At 41.7% G+C, this 16,902-nt stretch overlaps 1 protein-coding gene across 1 annotated transcript in view; it reads left to right on the top strand.

The window, feature by feature from the left end:
- The window catches only part of LOC145401608 (UDP-glycosyltransferase UGT5-like), a 263,991-nt gene that overhangs the window by 197,651 nt on the left and 49,438 nt on the right, over nucleotides 1-16,902 (top strand). Inside the window, exons 3-6 of the mRNA XM_080273801.1 lie at nucleotides 5,593-5,862; nucleotides 6,505-6,698; nucleotides 7,272-7,367; nucleotides 14,873-14,966. Of these exons, the coding sequence (XP_080129927.1) occupies nucleotides 5,593-5,862; nucleotides 6,505-6,698; nucleotides 7,272-7,367; nucleotides 14,873-14,966 (654 nt within the window). The remainder of the gene's footprint in view (nucleotides 1-5,592; nucleotides 5,863-6,504; nucleotides 6,699-7,271; nucleotides 7,368-14,872; nucleotides 14,967-16,902) is intronic.

Here is a 16,902-nt window from a genome sequence, read left to right as displayed (position 1 = left end):
TGTGTGGAGGGGCAAGGACTTCGTTGGAAACGTCATAGGAGAAGACCTGATAAGTTGAAGGATTATTTTGTGCATTATTAAATGTTTAGCTTGGATTGAGGATTATGTTTGTATACATTGTGTAGTTTTGTTGGGACACAAAAGGATTAGGGAGGGGATAATGTTTAGAAGCGGGATTTACTGTATGAGGGTGTTATGGTACCGACTGCATTATATGGGGCTGAAACAAGGCATATGGGTGTAGCAGAGAGGAAAAGTTTGAATGTAATGGAGATGAGGTGTCTGAGGAGTATGTGTGGAGTGATGCGTATGGATCGAGTGCAAAATGATGAAGTGCGAAGGAGAACTAAAGTTGTTCGGAAGATGGCTGGTAGAGTTGAGCAGAGGGTGTTGCGATGGTTTGTGCATATGGAGAGAATGGATAATGAGCGATTGTTGAAAAAGATAACTAGATCTGATGTGAGAGGTGTAAGGCTGAGAGGGAGACCACGAATAGGATGGATGGACAGTGTGAAGAGAGCGCTGGATGTGAGAGGGATGTCTGTTGAGCAAGGAAGAGTGGCTGTGCATGACAGAAATAAATGGAGAGAAATTGTGAATGAATAAATGATGATGCAGCCCTGAGGGGATATTTTCCCGCATTTGGTCTCATCAGCTATTCAGGTCATGTGCGGTTAAGAGGATGGGTCTATTATGATGTGGCAGGGGTAAACCAGCTCTGCTGTCGGGCCCTGCTGTGGATGTCACTGATTGCACTGTGCAGTTGACCCTTGTGCCGTGTCGTGCGGTGAGGATCTGTCCCTTCTCCCCTTTGAGGCTAAGATGCGAATGAATGTGTTTGAATGGATGAGTAAATGGGGAGTGTGTCGTCCTGTTTCGGCTACGTCCCTTTCCTTGGGGGAAGCAGCCTAAGTATATAGATAGATAGATTCTCAGTGTTTCTCATAGTTCGGGACGTGTCAGAGTTGGAAGTTAGCCTGCTATTTGTGAGCAAGTTATTTTGTAAGTTGTACACTAATTTTTGTCAATAATGTTTTATTTATGTCTATCTATCTATCTATAGCCTGACACCCTAATCCCGCAAAGGGTGGCCGCAGACAAAACGCCTCCAAGTCACTCTGTCACCCACCATTTGACTCCCCTCCCCCCAACTCACCCCCCCCTCCCTCATATACCTCTCAACTCCATCCCTCCACCTCATCCTCGGTCTACCCCTCCCTCTCCCTCCCTCCACCTCACCTACATACACCCTCTTAGTCAGTCTTTCATTCTCCATCCTCTCCACATGTCCAAACCACCTCAGTGTATTTCTCCTAATCTTTTCAACCACATCCACATCTACCCCACAACGTTCCTTCACTTCTTCATTCGTCAACCTGTCCCTCCATGTCACTCCACATGCTCCTCTCAAGTAACTCATTTCCACTGCTCTCACTCTTGACTTGTTCCCCTCTTGCAAGGTCCACGCCTCGCTTCCATACGTCAGGGTAGGGATCACAATACCATCATGCAGTGACTTCTTAACTTCCATACTCACCTCCCTATTTCTCATCACTGCTTTCAGTGTGCCAACAACCTTCCTTCCCTGCTGTACCCTTTCACGTACTTCATCCCCCAAAGTTCCATCCTTACTCATCACACTACCCAAGTACTTGAATGCACTCACATTCTCCATATTCTCACCATCCAACCTCACTGCACACTCTGTGACTTCATTCCTCTCAAACACCATAACTTTACTTTTGTTTACATTAACTTTCAGCTTCCTCCTCCTACACACTGTCCCAAATTCATTCACCAAACCTTGCAACTCCCATTCATCTTCACTCAACAATACTGTATCATCAGCAAACAGCAACACCGGAAGCTTCCAAATCTCACCCTCATTCATTAGGGCCACCCCCACATCCACTGCCCTACCTTGTACCTCCTTTACGACCCCATCCATTTATATATATTAAACAGCCATGGAGACATTACACACCCCTGTTTCAGTCCCACATTGAGATCAAAGAACTCACTCAGCTCACCATCCACTCGCACTGTAGCCCTAGCTCCCTCGTACATACTCTTCACAGCACTCAACAATTTCCCCTCCACTCCATATATTCTTAGTACCTTCCACATACCTTTCCTATCTATTCTGTCATAAGCTTTCTCCAAGTCCATGAAGGCAGCGTACACTTTCCTTCCTTTCTCTAGATACTTCTCCACTAAACATCTTAGAACAAATATCTGATCTACACACCCTTTTCCCTTCCTAAATCCCCCTTGTTCTTCTCCAACTAGCTCCTCTGTCATATGCCTAACCCTATCAATGAGTATTCTACCATATATTTTACCAGTCACACTAAGAAGGCAAATACCCCTATGGTTACCACATACTTCTCTCTCCCCTTTTCCTTTGTACAGAGGAACAATTATACCTTATTTCCAGTCCTCTGGAACCCTTCCCTCTTCCCAAGCCAATCGACACAACTTCCATATCCACTCCACAACAATCTCACCCCCATATCTAAGCATTTCACCACACACTCCATCAATTCCTGGGGCCTTTCCCAGCTTAATCTTCTTCATCGCTTCCACTACTTCCGACCTACTGATCTCTTCCTCCCTCCTCTCATCTCTTCTTCTCCCAGCCATTCCCCAACCACTTATACTCACACTGCTCTCACTCTCTACATTCAACAAATCCTCAAAGTGCTCCTTCCATCTCCTCAATTTCTCTCTCTTCTCCACCAACAATCTGTTATTCCTATCTTTCACTCCCCTACTATTTCCCCTTTCACACTGCCTTACTTTCTTTACCTCATTCCAAAACAATTTCTTACTCTCCCTCCATTTCACACTCAGATTCCTCCCAAACTCTTCATCCACTTTCTTCTTACTCTCCTTCACCAGTCTCTTAACCTCCCTTCTCCTGCTCACATATACCTCTCTCTTCTCTCTCTCTCTTCTCTCTCTCATCTTCTCCCCTACCTCTACTCGCCAACCATTCACCATATGCCTTCTTCTTTTGTTCCACAGCTCGTTTCACCTGATTATTCCACCATGCTGTCCCTTGCACACCCTTGCATCTCCTCCTCACTCCACAAACCGCCTCACACGCTGCGCTTATCTCTTCCGTGAATATCTTACATACGTCTTCCACCCCTTCCATCTGCTCTAGCTCATACCTTCCCAATCTTTCTTCCACTATGCTCTTATACTCTGTCCTCTTCTCACTATCTTGCAATTTCTCCACTCTTCTCACAGGAGCTGCTTCCTCCTGTCTTCCCCTTCGCCTCCTCAACCACTTTCTTTGCAGCTCTACCTTGGCCATCACTAAGTGATGGTCCGAGACTCCATTCCCCCACCCTCTCCACACCCTTGCATCCAACACTTGTCTTCTCATTCGCTCATCCACACACACGTAGTCTATCATTGCCTTTCGTTCAACAAGTTCACCATTCATCCTCCTCATTACTCTCCATGTATACCGGTGGATCATCTTATGACGAAAGTAGGTGTTGGCTATTGTCAACCCCTTACCAGCACAGATGTCCACCAAAGCACTACCATTCCCATCTACTTCCGCTGGCACACCCCACTGACCAACCACTCCATCCACTCGTACATTCCCGACTTTGCCATTCATGTCTCCAATCAACAGCACTCTCTTGCTCCTCTCAGACTTGTCCATACATGCTTCTACTCTCGCCCAAAACTCATCTTTCACTCTTGCCACTCGATCCTCTGTTGGAGCATACACACATACAATCGCCCATGCTTGTATACCTACTTTCATCCTCACCCATACAATCCTTGCACCCACTGTTCCATACTCTCTTATATTCTCCTTCCACTTCTTGCTTATCATCAGACATACTCCCTCTCTTGCCCTCTCATTCTCACTGACTCCCGCACATATACCTACACCGTATTCCCATTCTCTCATCCTTTCACCTTTCCATTTAGTTTCAGTCAATCCACATATATCCACTTTTGCATCCTCAAGCACCTGGACAATCTCTCTCTCTTTCACTTCATCATTCACTCCTCTCACATTCCACGTTTCTACTCTCAGAATGTCCTTTGTCCGTTCCTTAGTCGTCAACGTATGGTCCGTCCGGGTCCGAGGCGCTTTATTTGCTTTTTTAGTTAGTTCTTTTTACGGGGTGGGGCACTAACCCAACACCAACCCTTTTAGTCGCCTCGTACGACAAGCAGGGATACTGGGGGAGTATTCTTGAAACCCCCCTACCCCCAGGGGATTGTTAAATTATTTAATATTATCTCAGTTTGTATGCTAAACAGTTTAGAATGTTCTGCAGTGTAAAAAAACTCTGAATATTTTGGATATCTCCAAGTTGGCTGTGGTTGCATCTCCTAGAATGTAGATCATTCTAGAATATAGGAAGCTAATATATAGATGGGTAAGAGACTACAGCAGCTTCAGTTATGTTTGAGTTTAGTTCATTGTCAGTGTAGAGGAACTGCAGATTGTATAGCTCCGGTACTTGTGAAAACACTGAAGTGTAGTAGGCAAGCATTAAGTGTAATTGCAGTGAGTGAAGATTGTATAGCTCCTGTGCTTGTGAAAACAGTGACGTGTAGTTGGCAAGCATTAAGTGTAACTGCAGTTAGTGAAGACTGTATTGTTCTGGTACTTGTGAAAAGAGTAAATTGAAGTTGGCAAGCATTAATTGTAATTATATAGAAAATAACAACATTGAACTTAAGAAGCCAGTGTATATTCACCACGCCTGAGCTGATCTTGTGTACTGTAGGCTACACCAAAAGGCTGCCTCTAGGAAGAACTCACAGGGCAACGTCCTTCCTATGATAAACTACAGTACATGCTTGATTTAATGAACTAATTCAGTCAAGCATAGTTCTGTTACATCAAGGTTTCCGCCAAATACAGAGAATATATAAAAATATTACATAGATTTCAAATTACTGTTAATTAACACATGTAATACATTAAGAACTTTGACTTACCTCCTCAGATAGAGGTTCTGCAGTTATTGCACAAATATACCTGACAAAAGTAGCCATACTTGATGGTCTGTATGGCCCTCCAAACCTGTGTCAGGCCTGGGGGGGTTTATGGTGCAGTCACATCAGCCACAGTTTCTCGCTCACTTCGGATGTGGTAGCCAGGATTCCCAGTGACAATGTCCATTAGCGGAATTGCTACATTTACCGGAATTGTTTCCGCTATACCTAGCATAAAAAAACAAATTTTTCCCCCCTACTACATCGAGCATTCCGCTAAATTGCTCAATGTTATATCAAACATGTACTGTTCTGCCTTTGGAGCCTGTGGCAGTGTGAGATCCAGGGACATAACAGCCTTTTAGCTAAACGGCTGATTTAGGCACTCGATCGTGAAAAAAAAGCATTATCTTGGTGAGTTCATCAAGAAAGAAATGAAAAGGCATTTGTGCCATTTTTGGCAAATTCCGGGCTGTATTAATAAGTAATAGGGGAAAATGAGATCATTTTTAATAGAGGTAGTCAAACTTGTGTAGGCAATCTGTTATTTATTTATCGTCTGAAATACAAATATTATGAATGGTATTATTCAGTAGTGTTATTATTCTGCAGATCACACTGGTGTCCGCTTACAAGCCATCAAAACTGCGTGAGAATGTGCAAGAGGTTGTGCTGCCTGACGTGGACATTTCGAGAAACGTTCCCAACATGTTTGAAGGGAAAATGACGGGCCCACTTACCCTCATTCAGAAGGCGCCTGGGTTCTGTTCTGATGCTTTAGAAAAGGAAGAAATGCAAAATCTTCTAACCGAGGAGTTTGATCTCATCATGCTCTCAACATTTTTCAGTGACTGTTTTCTGTCAGTGGTTCACCAAATGAAGGTAAATTTTTCCCGTGCTTTTGTGTATTTTCTTATTATTTGTGACCATGTTTCTTATACTAATCAGTAATTTTCCAATCTACCCTAGCTACATTAGTGAAAAGTAAAATATTAAGTAATAATAGCATAAAGTGATGATTGTTCTCAGCAAAACGTGAGTAAGTAAAAAGTATAAGAAGTTCACAACCAAGGTGTCTTTAATGACTAAGTGTAGCTGTTACACACACACACACACATACACACACACACACACTTAAAACAAAATCTACCCAGTCCATGGTGACACTGCACATAAAAAAAAAAAAAGATTTACACAGTAAGGTGAAAAAAGAAACTATCTTCACAGACCTGCTGTGCAACTATTCAAAAGAAAATTGTTCAGACCTCTCTCACAGCTCTATCTGTTTCGTCTTTCCTTTGAATAACAAATATTACCAGTTTCCATCCTTTGTCTTGATACTACAGCACACGAATAACTGAGTATACTGCACTGCAGTATGTTGTATTGTTACCAGGTGTGTCTGAGATAATTTCTTATTAACTGATATCAGCTGGTATACATTCAGATGCCGATTCTGTCGTTCTCTATTGTAGTTTTATTTGATTGTATCAGTACCACCTCATATGTTTATTTCCTCCACAGGTACCCTTCATATATGTTATTCCAGCTGGACTGATCGGCCCTTTTTCTGATATCATAGGAAATCCAACTTTCCCTTCCTTTGTTGCTTCCAAGTTGCTTACTTTCAAACATCCAATGACCTTTACACAACGGGCTGTCAGTACCCTCTCAGATGTCATGTTTGGGATTGTACTTGAACATCATGTCTTGCCTAGGTAAGTAATGTTTTTATTCTATTTAATAATATTTTTTTAAATATCTTGTCCAGTGTTGGATGTACAATGAAAGACTTTTTAAATATTAAATACCTTAGTGTTATATATATCTACTTGTACAGTTCAGTGCTCTGCAACATACTGTTGATCTACTGTACTGGATGTATGAGTGCAAACTGTAGTTTGAATAACATTATGATATTGTAACTTATTAAAGTGTTCTGTTGGAAAGGAATATGATAGTCTTTGCAAGTTGTTTACCATATGTGGACACTGAGAACATATAATGTGTAAAATGCCATCATTGCAATAAGGACATTCTATTTCACTCAGTCTACTTCAAAATAATTGTAATGTAAACTTATGGGAAATGTCTTGCGGTATAAGGCTAAGAAACACTCTCTCTTAAAGTCATACCATCATGAAGAATTCCCCATGAATTAAGAAAACTGTCAATTGGTATCAAAAATCAAAACACTATTGCGTCATCATAGTGAAGGAATTAATTCTTGATAATTCTATGTAAGGGTAAAAAATTATTTGTTCTCGACCGTGCAACTTCTGGCTTTGCAGAATGGAGAATGAGTGTCGCCGTCGAAGTCTGTGCCCAGAAGATATGCCCAGTATGGATACCATTCACTACAACTCCAGTATCGTGCTCATTAACAGGTAGGGTGTAATGTAGTTCATCGGGACAAGCTTCTTTCTTTCCACCAATGCATACTACTTCCATCTTACCTTGGCTTAGAACTCTTGAATATTGAATATAATGTTATTCATGAGGATATTCTATGGAAAGGGTAAGAGATTTGCCGTCTTGTGTCACCGAAGTACTTGAAATAGCTGGGAAAATTAACCCCCTCGCACACCATGATGCAGTATGAGTCATAGTCCTTGCAATCTGAAGAGTAACCGATGATGCATTGTGATGCAGCTTCCCTATAAATCATCTTAGAAACTTTTCCTCTGGCTGAAAGTGTGAGAAATTTTGTTGAGTCAAAGGTGAGGGTGGCCATGTCTGAGGGAAATATATGGCAACACCCATCAGCTTATCACAAGGACAAGCGGCCTATTTTTAGCTAAGTGTCCTCTCAGCAGTCACACTAGGAGGGTGTGTGAGTGCACGGCTGGCCATCTTAATCCTTGTTTTCTATTACCTCACCGTCCATACCTGTTTTTTTTTTTTTATAGATAATGAATGGAGGAAGGAAAAACAAAGGAAAAAAAAAAGTCCATATGCCTAAAGGCATCATCCATTCATAAAATATTTATAACAACTGGATTTGAATTGAAGTGGATTAAATGTTTGTGGGAAACAACTCCCAGGAATTGAATTCCAGAGACTAGTAGTTCCAGGGGATAAATGAAGTATGATAAGCAGAGGTTCTGCATTGCTGGGGAGAGAGTGTGAATTCATGGGCGCTCCCAGCTGCCCGAGTATTTTGGGAGAAAATGTGAAGGGGAGGAACAATTGAAGCCAGTTCGTCAGAACACTTACGGTAAAAATATCTATAAAATAATGCTTAAGAAACAACATCTCTATGTACTGATAATGGAGGAAGGTCTTGCGTGATGGCAGGATTATTGATTAATCTAATGGCTTTATTTTGAATTTTGTCCAACTGCCTCATTGCAACCACTCCACATCCACTCCATGGTGGTGAACAGTATTCGATCTGAGAACGCACATGACTTTTGTATATTGTGGCCATCTGCTCATCAGTGAAGAACTCACGAACTATGTACATAAGTCCCAATTTTTTGGAAGGATTTTTAGCCAGGGATTTAACATAAGCTGTCCAGCTTAGGTTGGGGTTTAGAGTAACACCTAGGATATCAATTGTAGTGAATACAGGAATATTGACATCATTTAAAATTATGTGAGAGTCTGAGGGATTCTTTCTGTTGGAGAAATTAATGTATTTAGTTTTCTGAGCATTAAATGAGACCAGATTTGTTTGTCCCCATTGATTAATTTTAGAAAGATCATGGTTAAGAGAAATTGCTGTGTTTGTTTGGGAATTAATATTATCTAATTGTGTAAAGGTGGTACTAAATGTAAAAGAACTATGAAGGGTCGAGTCATCAGCATAAGAGTGTATTGGGTTATGAATGAGAAAGAGGGTTGGCGCCAAAACTGATCCCTGAGGTACGCCAGCATTTATGGAATGAAACTGGGAATAAATACCATCTACCATGACCTGTATTTTTCTATTATGAAGGTAAGAAGAAATTAGAGGAACCAGTGATGCAAGGCCATAGTGTGACATGTTCTGTCAAATGCTTTTGATATATCTAGTGCTATTGTGTGTGGTTCACCGTGTTTGTCTATTGTTTTGTTAATCTGATGGGTAAGAAGGCAAAGAATGTCTACAGTTGAACGTTCTTGTCTAAATCCATACTGCCGATCATTGATTAATTTATTGATTTCTAGATGCTTGATTATGTGTTTGTTGATAAGCATCTTCAAAAACTTTACCGAGAATGGAAGTTATTGCAATTGGTCTATAGTCTGATGGATCAGAAGTTGCCCCCTTTTTAGGAACAGGATGGATATTTGCCTCTTTCCAAGAGGCTGGAAAACTTGAGGTACAGATGCATAAGCGGAAAAATTTTGTCAATACAAGAGCCAACACTGAGGAGCAATTTTTAAGAACTACTGAAGGAATTTCATCTGGACCAGTAACTTTGTCTGCTGAGAGATTCTCTAATACAGCTTGTACGTATCTGGTGTGAATCATGAAAGGAGGTATTTGAGGGGAATCAAAATCAAGTACAGGAATATTGTAATTTTCTGTATTTAGGGTTGAGTTTGTTGAAAAAATGTCAATTAGAAGGTTGGCTTTTCCACGTGGGTCAGTTACTAGATTTCCCTTGGGGAGCTGTAAAGGTGGAATGGAAGAAGTGGTAGTGAAGTTAGTTTTGAATGAATTGAGGGTTGACCAAAATATTTGGTTATCATTTGGGTTGTTTAGTAGTTTGTTAGCCTGTCTATGCAGAAAGTTTGATTCAGAAAGATTGATAGTAGTTTTGGCATGGTTTTTAATATTTCTATTATAGTTAAAGGCTTCTTTGGTTTTGGTCCTTGTGCAAGTGTTATAAGCTATTGTTTTATGTTCTGTTACTCTAGCACAATTGTGGTCAAACCATTTAGGAGAATTACATCTTTTTCTGTAACTATGATGGGGAATGAATGTTTCCATGCCGACTTTAATGAAATCCTGTATGTGGCCAAATGTGGAATTTACATCTTGGGAGAAAAAGGAAGTCCAAGGAACATCCATGAAAAAATTATGGAGTTCCTCCCAGTCTGACCTGTCATGGTGCCATTTAGTCACCACGACCTGTTCAGAGCAGGAGGGTGTAGTAGGTGTTAAATTGATGGCTTGAATCAGACAATGATTCGAGGGGGGACTTCACTCGACACTATAATTATCTGAATTGGTCGTTAGAAACAAGTTCAATAGGTGGGGATTTTGATCGGGGTTGTCTGGTGCACGGGTGGATTGACTAACTGGGTGAGATTAAATGAGTCTGCAAATAGCTCACATTCAAGACCAGAGGCATCAGTTTTGGCTGAATAAGTGAGCCATTCAACATTATGGACATTGAAATCACCCAGAGTAGTAATTTCTGATGCAGTATTAATGTTGAGGACACTTAGTTGTGAAGACAGAGTCAAATAAACTCGTCTCTGGAGGGGCATTAGGGGAACGATAAACACAACAGAAATACCTAATTTTACCAAAAGAATTTAATTTGTATATGGAATAGTCGAAATAAGGACAACTAAATTTAGTAATCTCCTCCAGGGCAAATTCTGATTTAGCAAGGCAACATACGCCTCCTTTGGATCTGAAATTTTGAATCAAGATATAACCAGCAAAAACAAATCTACGTGTATTATAGTGATAGTGTGTTATAAATAGTGCAGTGTGCCAGTGAAGAAGGTGCATAAGTGTTTTTTTATGTGTTTTCAGAGAAAACCAGATTTGAAATTCATAACCGATTGTGACTGTTCCCCTGCTGTACACTGAAACAAACCACGATGGCAGGCAAGGGCTTACTGGAGGAGGAATATTAGATGTACCTGTTCAGTGAGACAGAAAGTGAGGAAGACAGTGAAAAAGAATCTGGTGAACGTGAATATGAGAGTGACTGGGGTGAGGAGGAGAGGGAGAGGTAAATCCTCCCTCAGGGGACTAAGTAAACCCAAAGCCGTGGTCAATGCCACGGCAATTAGGACAACCGCAGCCAGTAGCACCACCACTGCCACCAATGGTATCACCACTGCCACCACTGGTATCACCACTGCCACCACTTGTATCACCAACCACCACTGGTATGACCACTGCCACCGCTGGTTCCACCATGACCACGGAGACCGAGATGTCTTATTGCCAACTCTCTTCCACCCCCTCATCGTAAACACTGACCTTGTTACCCTCACAGTCACCGTATACTCTCACAACACTCCAACATGCCCACATTTCACCACTCATCCACGATAGTTCGGTATCATCTTCCCCTATGATATCTTCAAAGTCACTGTCCCCTTCAGACTTCATTCCCCCTGAATTTCAGCCATCATCATCAGCAGCAGCACCACAACCATCTCTACCACAGCCACCTCCATCACAACCATCACCATAACCATCTCCACCACAACCATCTCCACCACTACCTTCTCCATCACCACGATCACCTGAACCTTCATCCACCCACCCATCATCAACACAATCATCATCACCATTTCCCACCCCACTACAAAGACGAGGGCAGCGTGGGCCTAGGCGAGTTAGTGGTGGACGGCCGAGAGATAGTTGTCTGGCTTGGGGTCCTGTGCACCACACACATACACAGCCAAGCATTTCCCCAGGTGAAGACCGTCAGGATGGAACCTGGAGTTCTGGGTCATTCACACCAAATGCCGGCGCCTTCACTGAAACTACAGGTTTCAGAGTGGCTGCACCTACAACTCCACTCCAATATTTCCAACTTTTTTTTACCAGGGAGTTGTTGATCTACCTGATGGTCAAAACCAACAACTATGCAAAGTTCCTGGGGACTGCACTATATGCTTTGTATCTCTGCAATGAAGAAGAATGTCTAGGTTCCTCGGATTATACTTTCTTATGGAGATTTGTGACCTGCCAACCATGACACTATTGACGATCCACAGAGGTTCACGATTACCCCATATTTCGATGGACAATGAGTGGAAAGCACTTCAGGGCCATCCTGAAGCACTTTCATGCTTTCAATAGTTTCGCCATACCAGAGGACAATCAAGACAGCCCAATAAGGATTCACACAGTGAAATAGTATCTCCTTTAGAGGTTCAAGGAGGTTTACATCCCATGCGAACATCTTAGCCTGGATGAGGGATCTCTGGATTGGAAGGGGCAACTCTCCTTCCATGTATATAACCCTACGAAGCCCCAAAAGTATGCCATCAAACTTTATATCTTGGCTGAGGCAGAGTGGCTACATTTGGTATTTTGAGATATACACGGGGTGAGAAGAAATCTCTAGAAAACATAGTGTAGGACCTTGTTGAACCTTTGAAGAACAAAGGGTACAAGTTGTATATGGACAATTATTACAACTCCGTATCACTGTGCAAATGCCTCTTCAGCAAGAGAGTGTATGTGTGTGGCACACGACTTGCAAGGGGAGCACTGAGGGAGCTGCTGGACATCAGCAGGGCTAGATGCCTTCCTGATGATGGAGTGGAAGCTAGTCACAAGGGCAATGTAACGGTGTTGCTGTGGAAGGAAAAATATATTGTACGTATAGTGTCCATCTTCCACAGCGAAACCACCATCCCTAAGCAGGTGCATGGGAAGGTAAAGGGTCTAAACGGGGAAATTCCATCACATTATCAAAACTGTCAACAAGCCCGTCATGGTGGAACACTACAATCGACACATGGGCGGGGTGGATCATTTCGATCAGATGATCCAATACTACCCCACCCAATGGAGAACGGTCAAGTGGACAAAGAAAATGTCCTATTTCATTCACATGGCTCTCTTCAATGCCTACACCCTGTACAAAAAGAATACAACCAGGCCTATGACTCTCCTAGAATTCCAGGAGCACATATTCCACAAGCTCCTGGCATTCCAGGGAGAGGAGTGGCCTGCATCGGGTCTTGTCCTCCACCATACCCCTGACCTTCCCTCGCGAGGACGACCACCAGTACCTGCAGCAACCATTCCATCAACTGCAGCCTCCACTCTACCCACAACAATCGCTCCACCTCCTGCAGTAGTTGGTCCATCAGGAGTAACTCAGCCAGTTACTGCCATGTCTGCTCCACCTCCCGCAGTAGCTGGCCCATAAGGAGTTAATCGGCCAGCTCCTGCCACTGCACCTCCAGCAGGAGAATGGAGGCTAGGAGATGAATGAGCACCACAGTCCAAGCACCGTCGATATGTCAAAGATAGGACACGCTTGGAGTCAACTTTACACCGCGACCTGGAAGGACTCTCTGACAGGAAAAGGCTACGGTGTTTGCAGTGCTATTTGCACAAGAGGAGGAGGGACATCAGCTATATGTCTTGTTTTTGATGTGCCGCTCTGCACAGGACCATCCTTTCATCAGTACCGTACCATACTGATAAAAAGATACAGCAGTAAATCACATTCCAAACACACACACACACACACACACACACACATCACAAATACTCACACACACACATACACACACACACACACACACACACACACACACACACACACACACACATCACAAATACTCACACACACACACACACACACACACACACACACACACACACATCACAAATACTCACACATCACAAATACTCACACACACACACACACACACACACAAACACACACACACACACACACACATCACAAATACTCACACACACACACACACACATCACAAATACTCACACACACACACACACACACACACACACACACACACACACACACATCACAAATACTCACACACACACACACACACACACACACACACACACACACACAGGCTGTGATCGTACCTTTCCTCATCTTTGCAACCCTATCTCCTCTCCAGAAACATTGCAACACTGCTAGAGGATGTGTGTAACCAAGTCATTTGTCTTGTTTTTATACTATTGTATTGTAGGGTATAAAATGTGTGTTTACTATATATTTCTCGTAAGGAAAATGTGGCGCATTTTATTGCTATTCTCTCAGTCATTTTACTCATAAGTATAGGTCGCATCAAAAATCCGAAGCATGATCAAGATGATGATTTCTTAAACATAATTTTGTAAAGCAAAATAACCTGTATGTGCAAATAATTATTTTGGGAAAAGTTCCGAAACACAACATACTCAGCGTACAGGCAGGAACATACTTGCTGTTTCCACGTACAATCCATCATAACTTTTCAAAATTCATTTTCTCACTAACAATAAGGGTTATAACACTGTGAATTATATCATGGGCTTTCTTAACCTTTGGGCTACAAAAATGGAAATAATTTACATATATGTTTGTTACGGTGTCACTAATATCATACAAAATAATAAACAAATCAGACGTTTTTTGGCGATTTTTTTTTTTTTCTATTTACTCGAAAACTCTTGGGCGTATCAAGTATCAACCAGACTCACTGCATATAGACATGTACTTTGCAACTGTGCATCCCTGGAAAAATTTTGCACAGTGATGTAGGAAAGTTATTGGAAGCTAGTTTTCACCTAAATAAGGTTTATTCTTGCTTTGAACATTTATTTTTTTATTTTTTTTAATTTTTTTTTTTTTTTGCTTACAGTATAGTATAAACATCAGCAAAGATGATGGGTTACAATTTATGACAAGCATTTTCCAAGGGTAAATTTGGCCTTAGAATTTTTTTCCTTTCCACGTGAGCGGAGGCAGCCTAAGCATGGTTTGGGTTCTGTGCGTGGTGCGGAAATTTACTGGAAAGTGAGGGTAAAAAAAAAAATCGTTGCTAAGTTAAGTTGGATGAAGAGTAATTCCGAATTCATAGAGGGTGGCCACGACAAACACATATCCAAAATTTTCTGTCATCAGTGACATGTTAAAATTAGCAATGAAGCATCCACTGTGCCTTTTTTTTTACACCACCCCTACCAACAGCAACTTCCTGACAACACATACGATATCTTCTGTCTTTACAGTGTACAAACAGTTGACTGGCCACCACGACCATTTGTCCCGGCTGTTGTACATGCAGGAGGCATCCACTGTCAACCTCCACAGCCTCTCCCTAACGTAAGAAAGATTCAGCATACTTATGCTACTAATGAAGTTTTGTTTTCACCACAGAAAAAGAAAAGCTTTCACCATGGAAAAAGAAAAGCATTTTAGTATTTAAGTAAATTATGAAGAAATTCACAGCATAAACATCCCTAAGGATTGCTTAATATTAGACTTCTTGCACAGCTTCATTTATTATTTCTATGTAACCCTCAATATGCCAGCAGATCTGTATCCAGGACTCTCATTCTTGATATTTAATATGTACTGTATACCATCCCATGATCTGAGGCCTCAGAGACACGGTAGTAATAATTCCATGGTCCTTTCTACAAGCGCTGTACTTACTTTTAGTATTGTCTCAAAGTAATGGCAGCAGTCACTGTCGGCTTAACAATTTATAGATAGATCTAAGTGATTCATATCCATGTACCAGCATTTTTTTTTTCTTTTTTTCTTTTTTACAATTTCAGATGTTGCTAAAAATTCTGTCAAGTCAAACTCAAGTGTTCGAGCTATTTTTGATATATTCATGTTTGATGACTAGGTTGTGGCGACCATCATCCAGTCACTTGATGTAGGGCTGCCTAGTTCTTCCATAGCCTTTATCATTCTTTTTCTGTGCCTGCCCTCCTCTCTTCCTATTTCGCCCATCTTTCCGGTCACTTCCTATTGCTTTTCTTTCGTTTACAGGTGGCTTTACATTGAGTGACAAACCAAATGGTTTCCTGTACGTCAAGAAACCATTTACAACCGTGGGTGGTAACCATATGACCAAACCATACGTGCTTCCTATGTGTCAACAAGTGGATTGGTGGAGGGTTAGTGCCCCTCCCCGTAAAACAAATAACTCAAAGTCAAATGGCCACCCCTTACGAGATTATGGCGTCTGGCCATAGATAGATAGACTTTCTCACACACCTCTGAGAAGAGGTTTAGTGACCTTTGTGGATTTTGTTTAGCAGCTCTACACTGTTATCCATCTCTTTAATTCATTTAATTAATGCATCAGTGCTGGTACCCTGTAAAGCAGTGGCATGATGACAAATACATATAGACTTCTTGCTCTGGAATTGCTAGTGTTTTCTCTCTTTCTCCTTGGTGTCAGCATGCTCTACCTTTTGGTCCCACTCTGGTTCCAACAACAGTGATACCCAAAGGCTAGGCATCTGTAGTCAAGCATATATTACCCCTTTCAGAACAGTAGCATATATTTGTGTATATTCTTGGTACTACCATACGTCTTTATTAAGTTCAAGAGAGAGCCCATTAGTTAAAGAAATTAATGCAGATTACTGACTCCCACTTCACTAACGGATATCCCTTAGAAACTAAGTAAAATAATATTTCAAGAAGAGAAAGAAAGAAATACCGCAAAGAATGGGTTAATGATGTGCAACTAACCTATTGTTGTGAAGCAAGATTTGCTGGTTAGATAGAGCTGGAGTATTCCCGATGATTCTGGTAGTTCGGTTACATGTCAGAGTTGCCAGTTAGCCTGCTGTTTGTGAATATGGTTATTTTGTAAGTTGTACAGCCGGGGAAAGTTCCGTATTTTACACTCGCTCACCACTTCGAAATAGTAAATGTGAGGCAAGTGCTAAGTGAAGCAGTAGCCAACTTTAATATATCTGGTAACTGTGTAAGAAGGATGTGGCTGGAAGAGGGAGGGGTAGGAACTATCAGCTGCCCCATGCCTTCCTCCTTCCTTAACCTCTCCCCTCCCACACAGTGGTACCAGACTAATTTTGAGTGTCTGGTTGCTGCTTCACTAGTCATTGTCTCGCGCATGAAGGTCCGAACTGGCAGGCAGGTGTATAAGGCAGAACTTTCCCGTGGTGTACATTAATTTTTCCGCTCGTTTTCTCCATGAAGTTTTATTTGTGTGATTATTTCTGAAATTACGTACTTTTATCACAGTATGCATGCCAAATAATTTAGAGTGTTATGC

The sequence above is a fragment of the Coenobita brevimanus genome, chromosome 56 (genome assembly GCF_032717465.1).
Source record: "Coenobita brevimanus isolate Jiangsu-jjx chromosome 56, ASM3271746v2, whole genome shotgun sequence".
In the NCBI taxonomy this organism is placed as follows: domain Eukaryota; kingdom Metazoa; phylum Arthropoda; class Malacostraca; order Decapoda; family Coenobitidae; genus Coenobita; species Coenobita brevimanus.
This window is presented reverse-complemented; position numbering and strand designations above follow the sequence as displayed.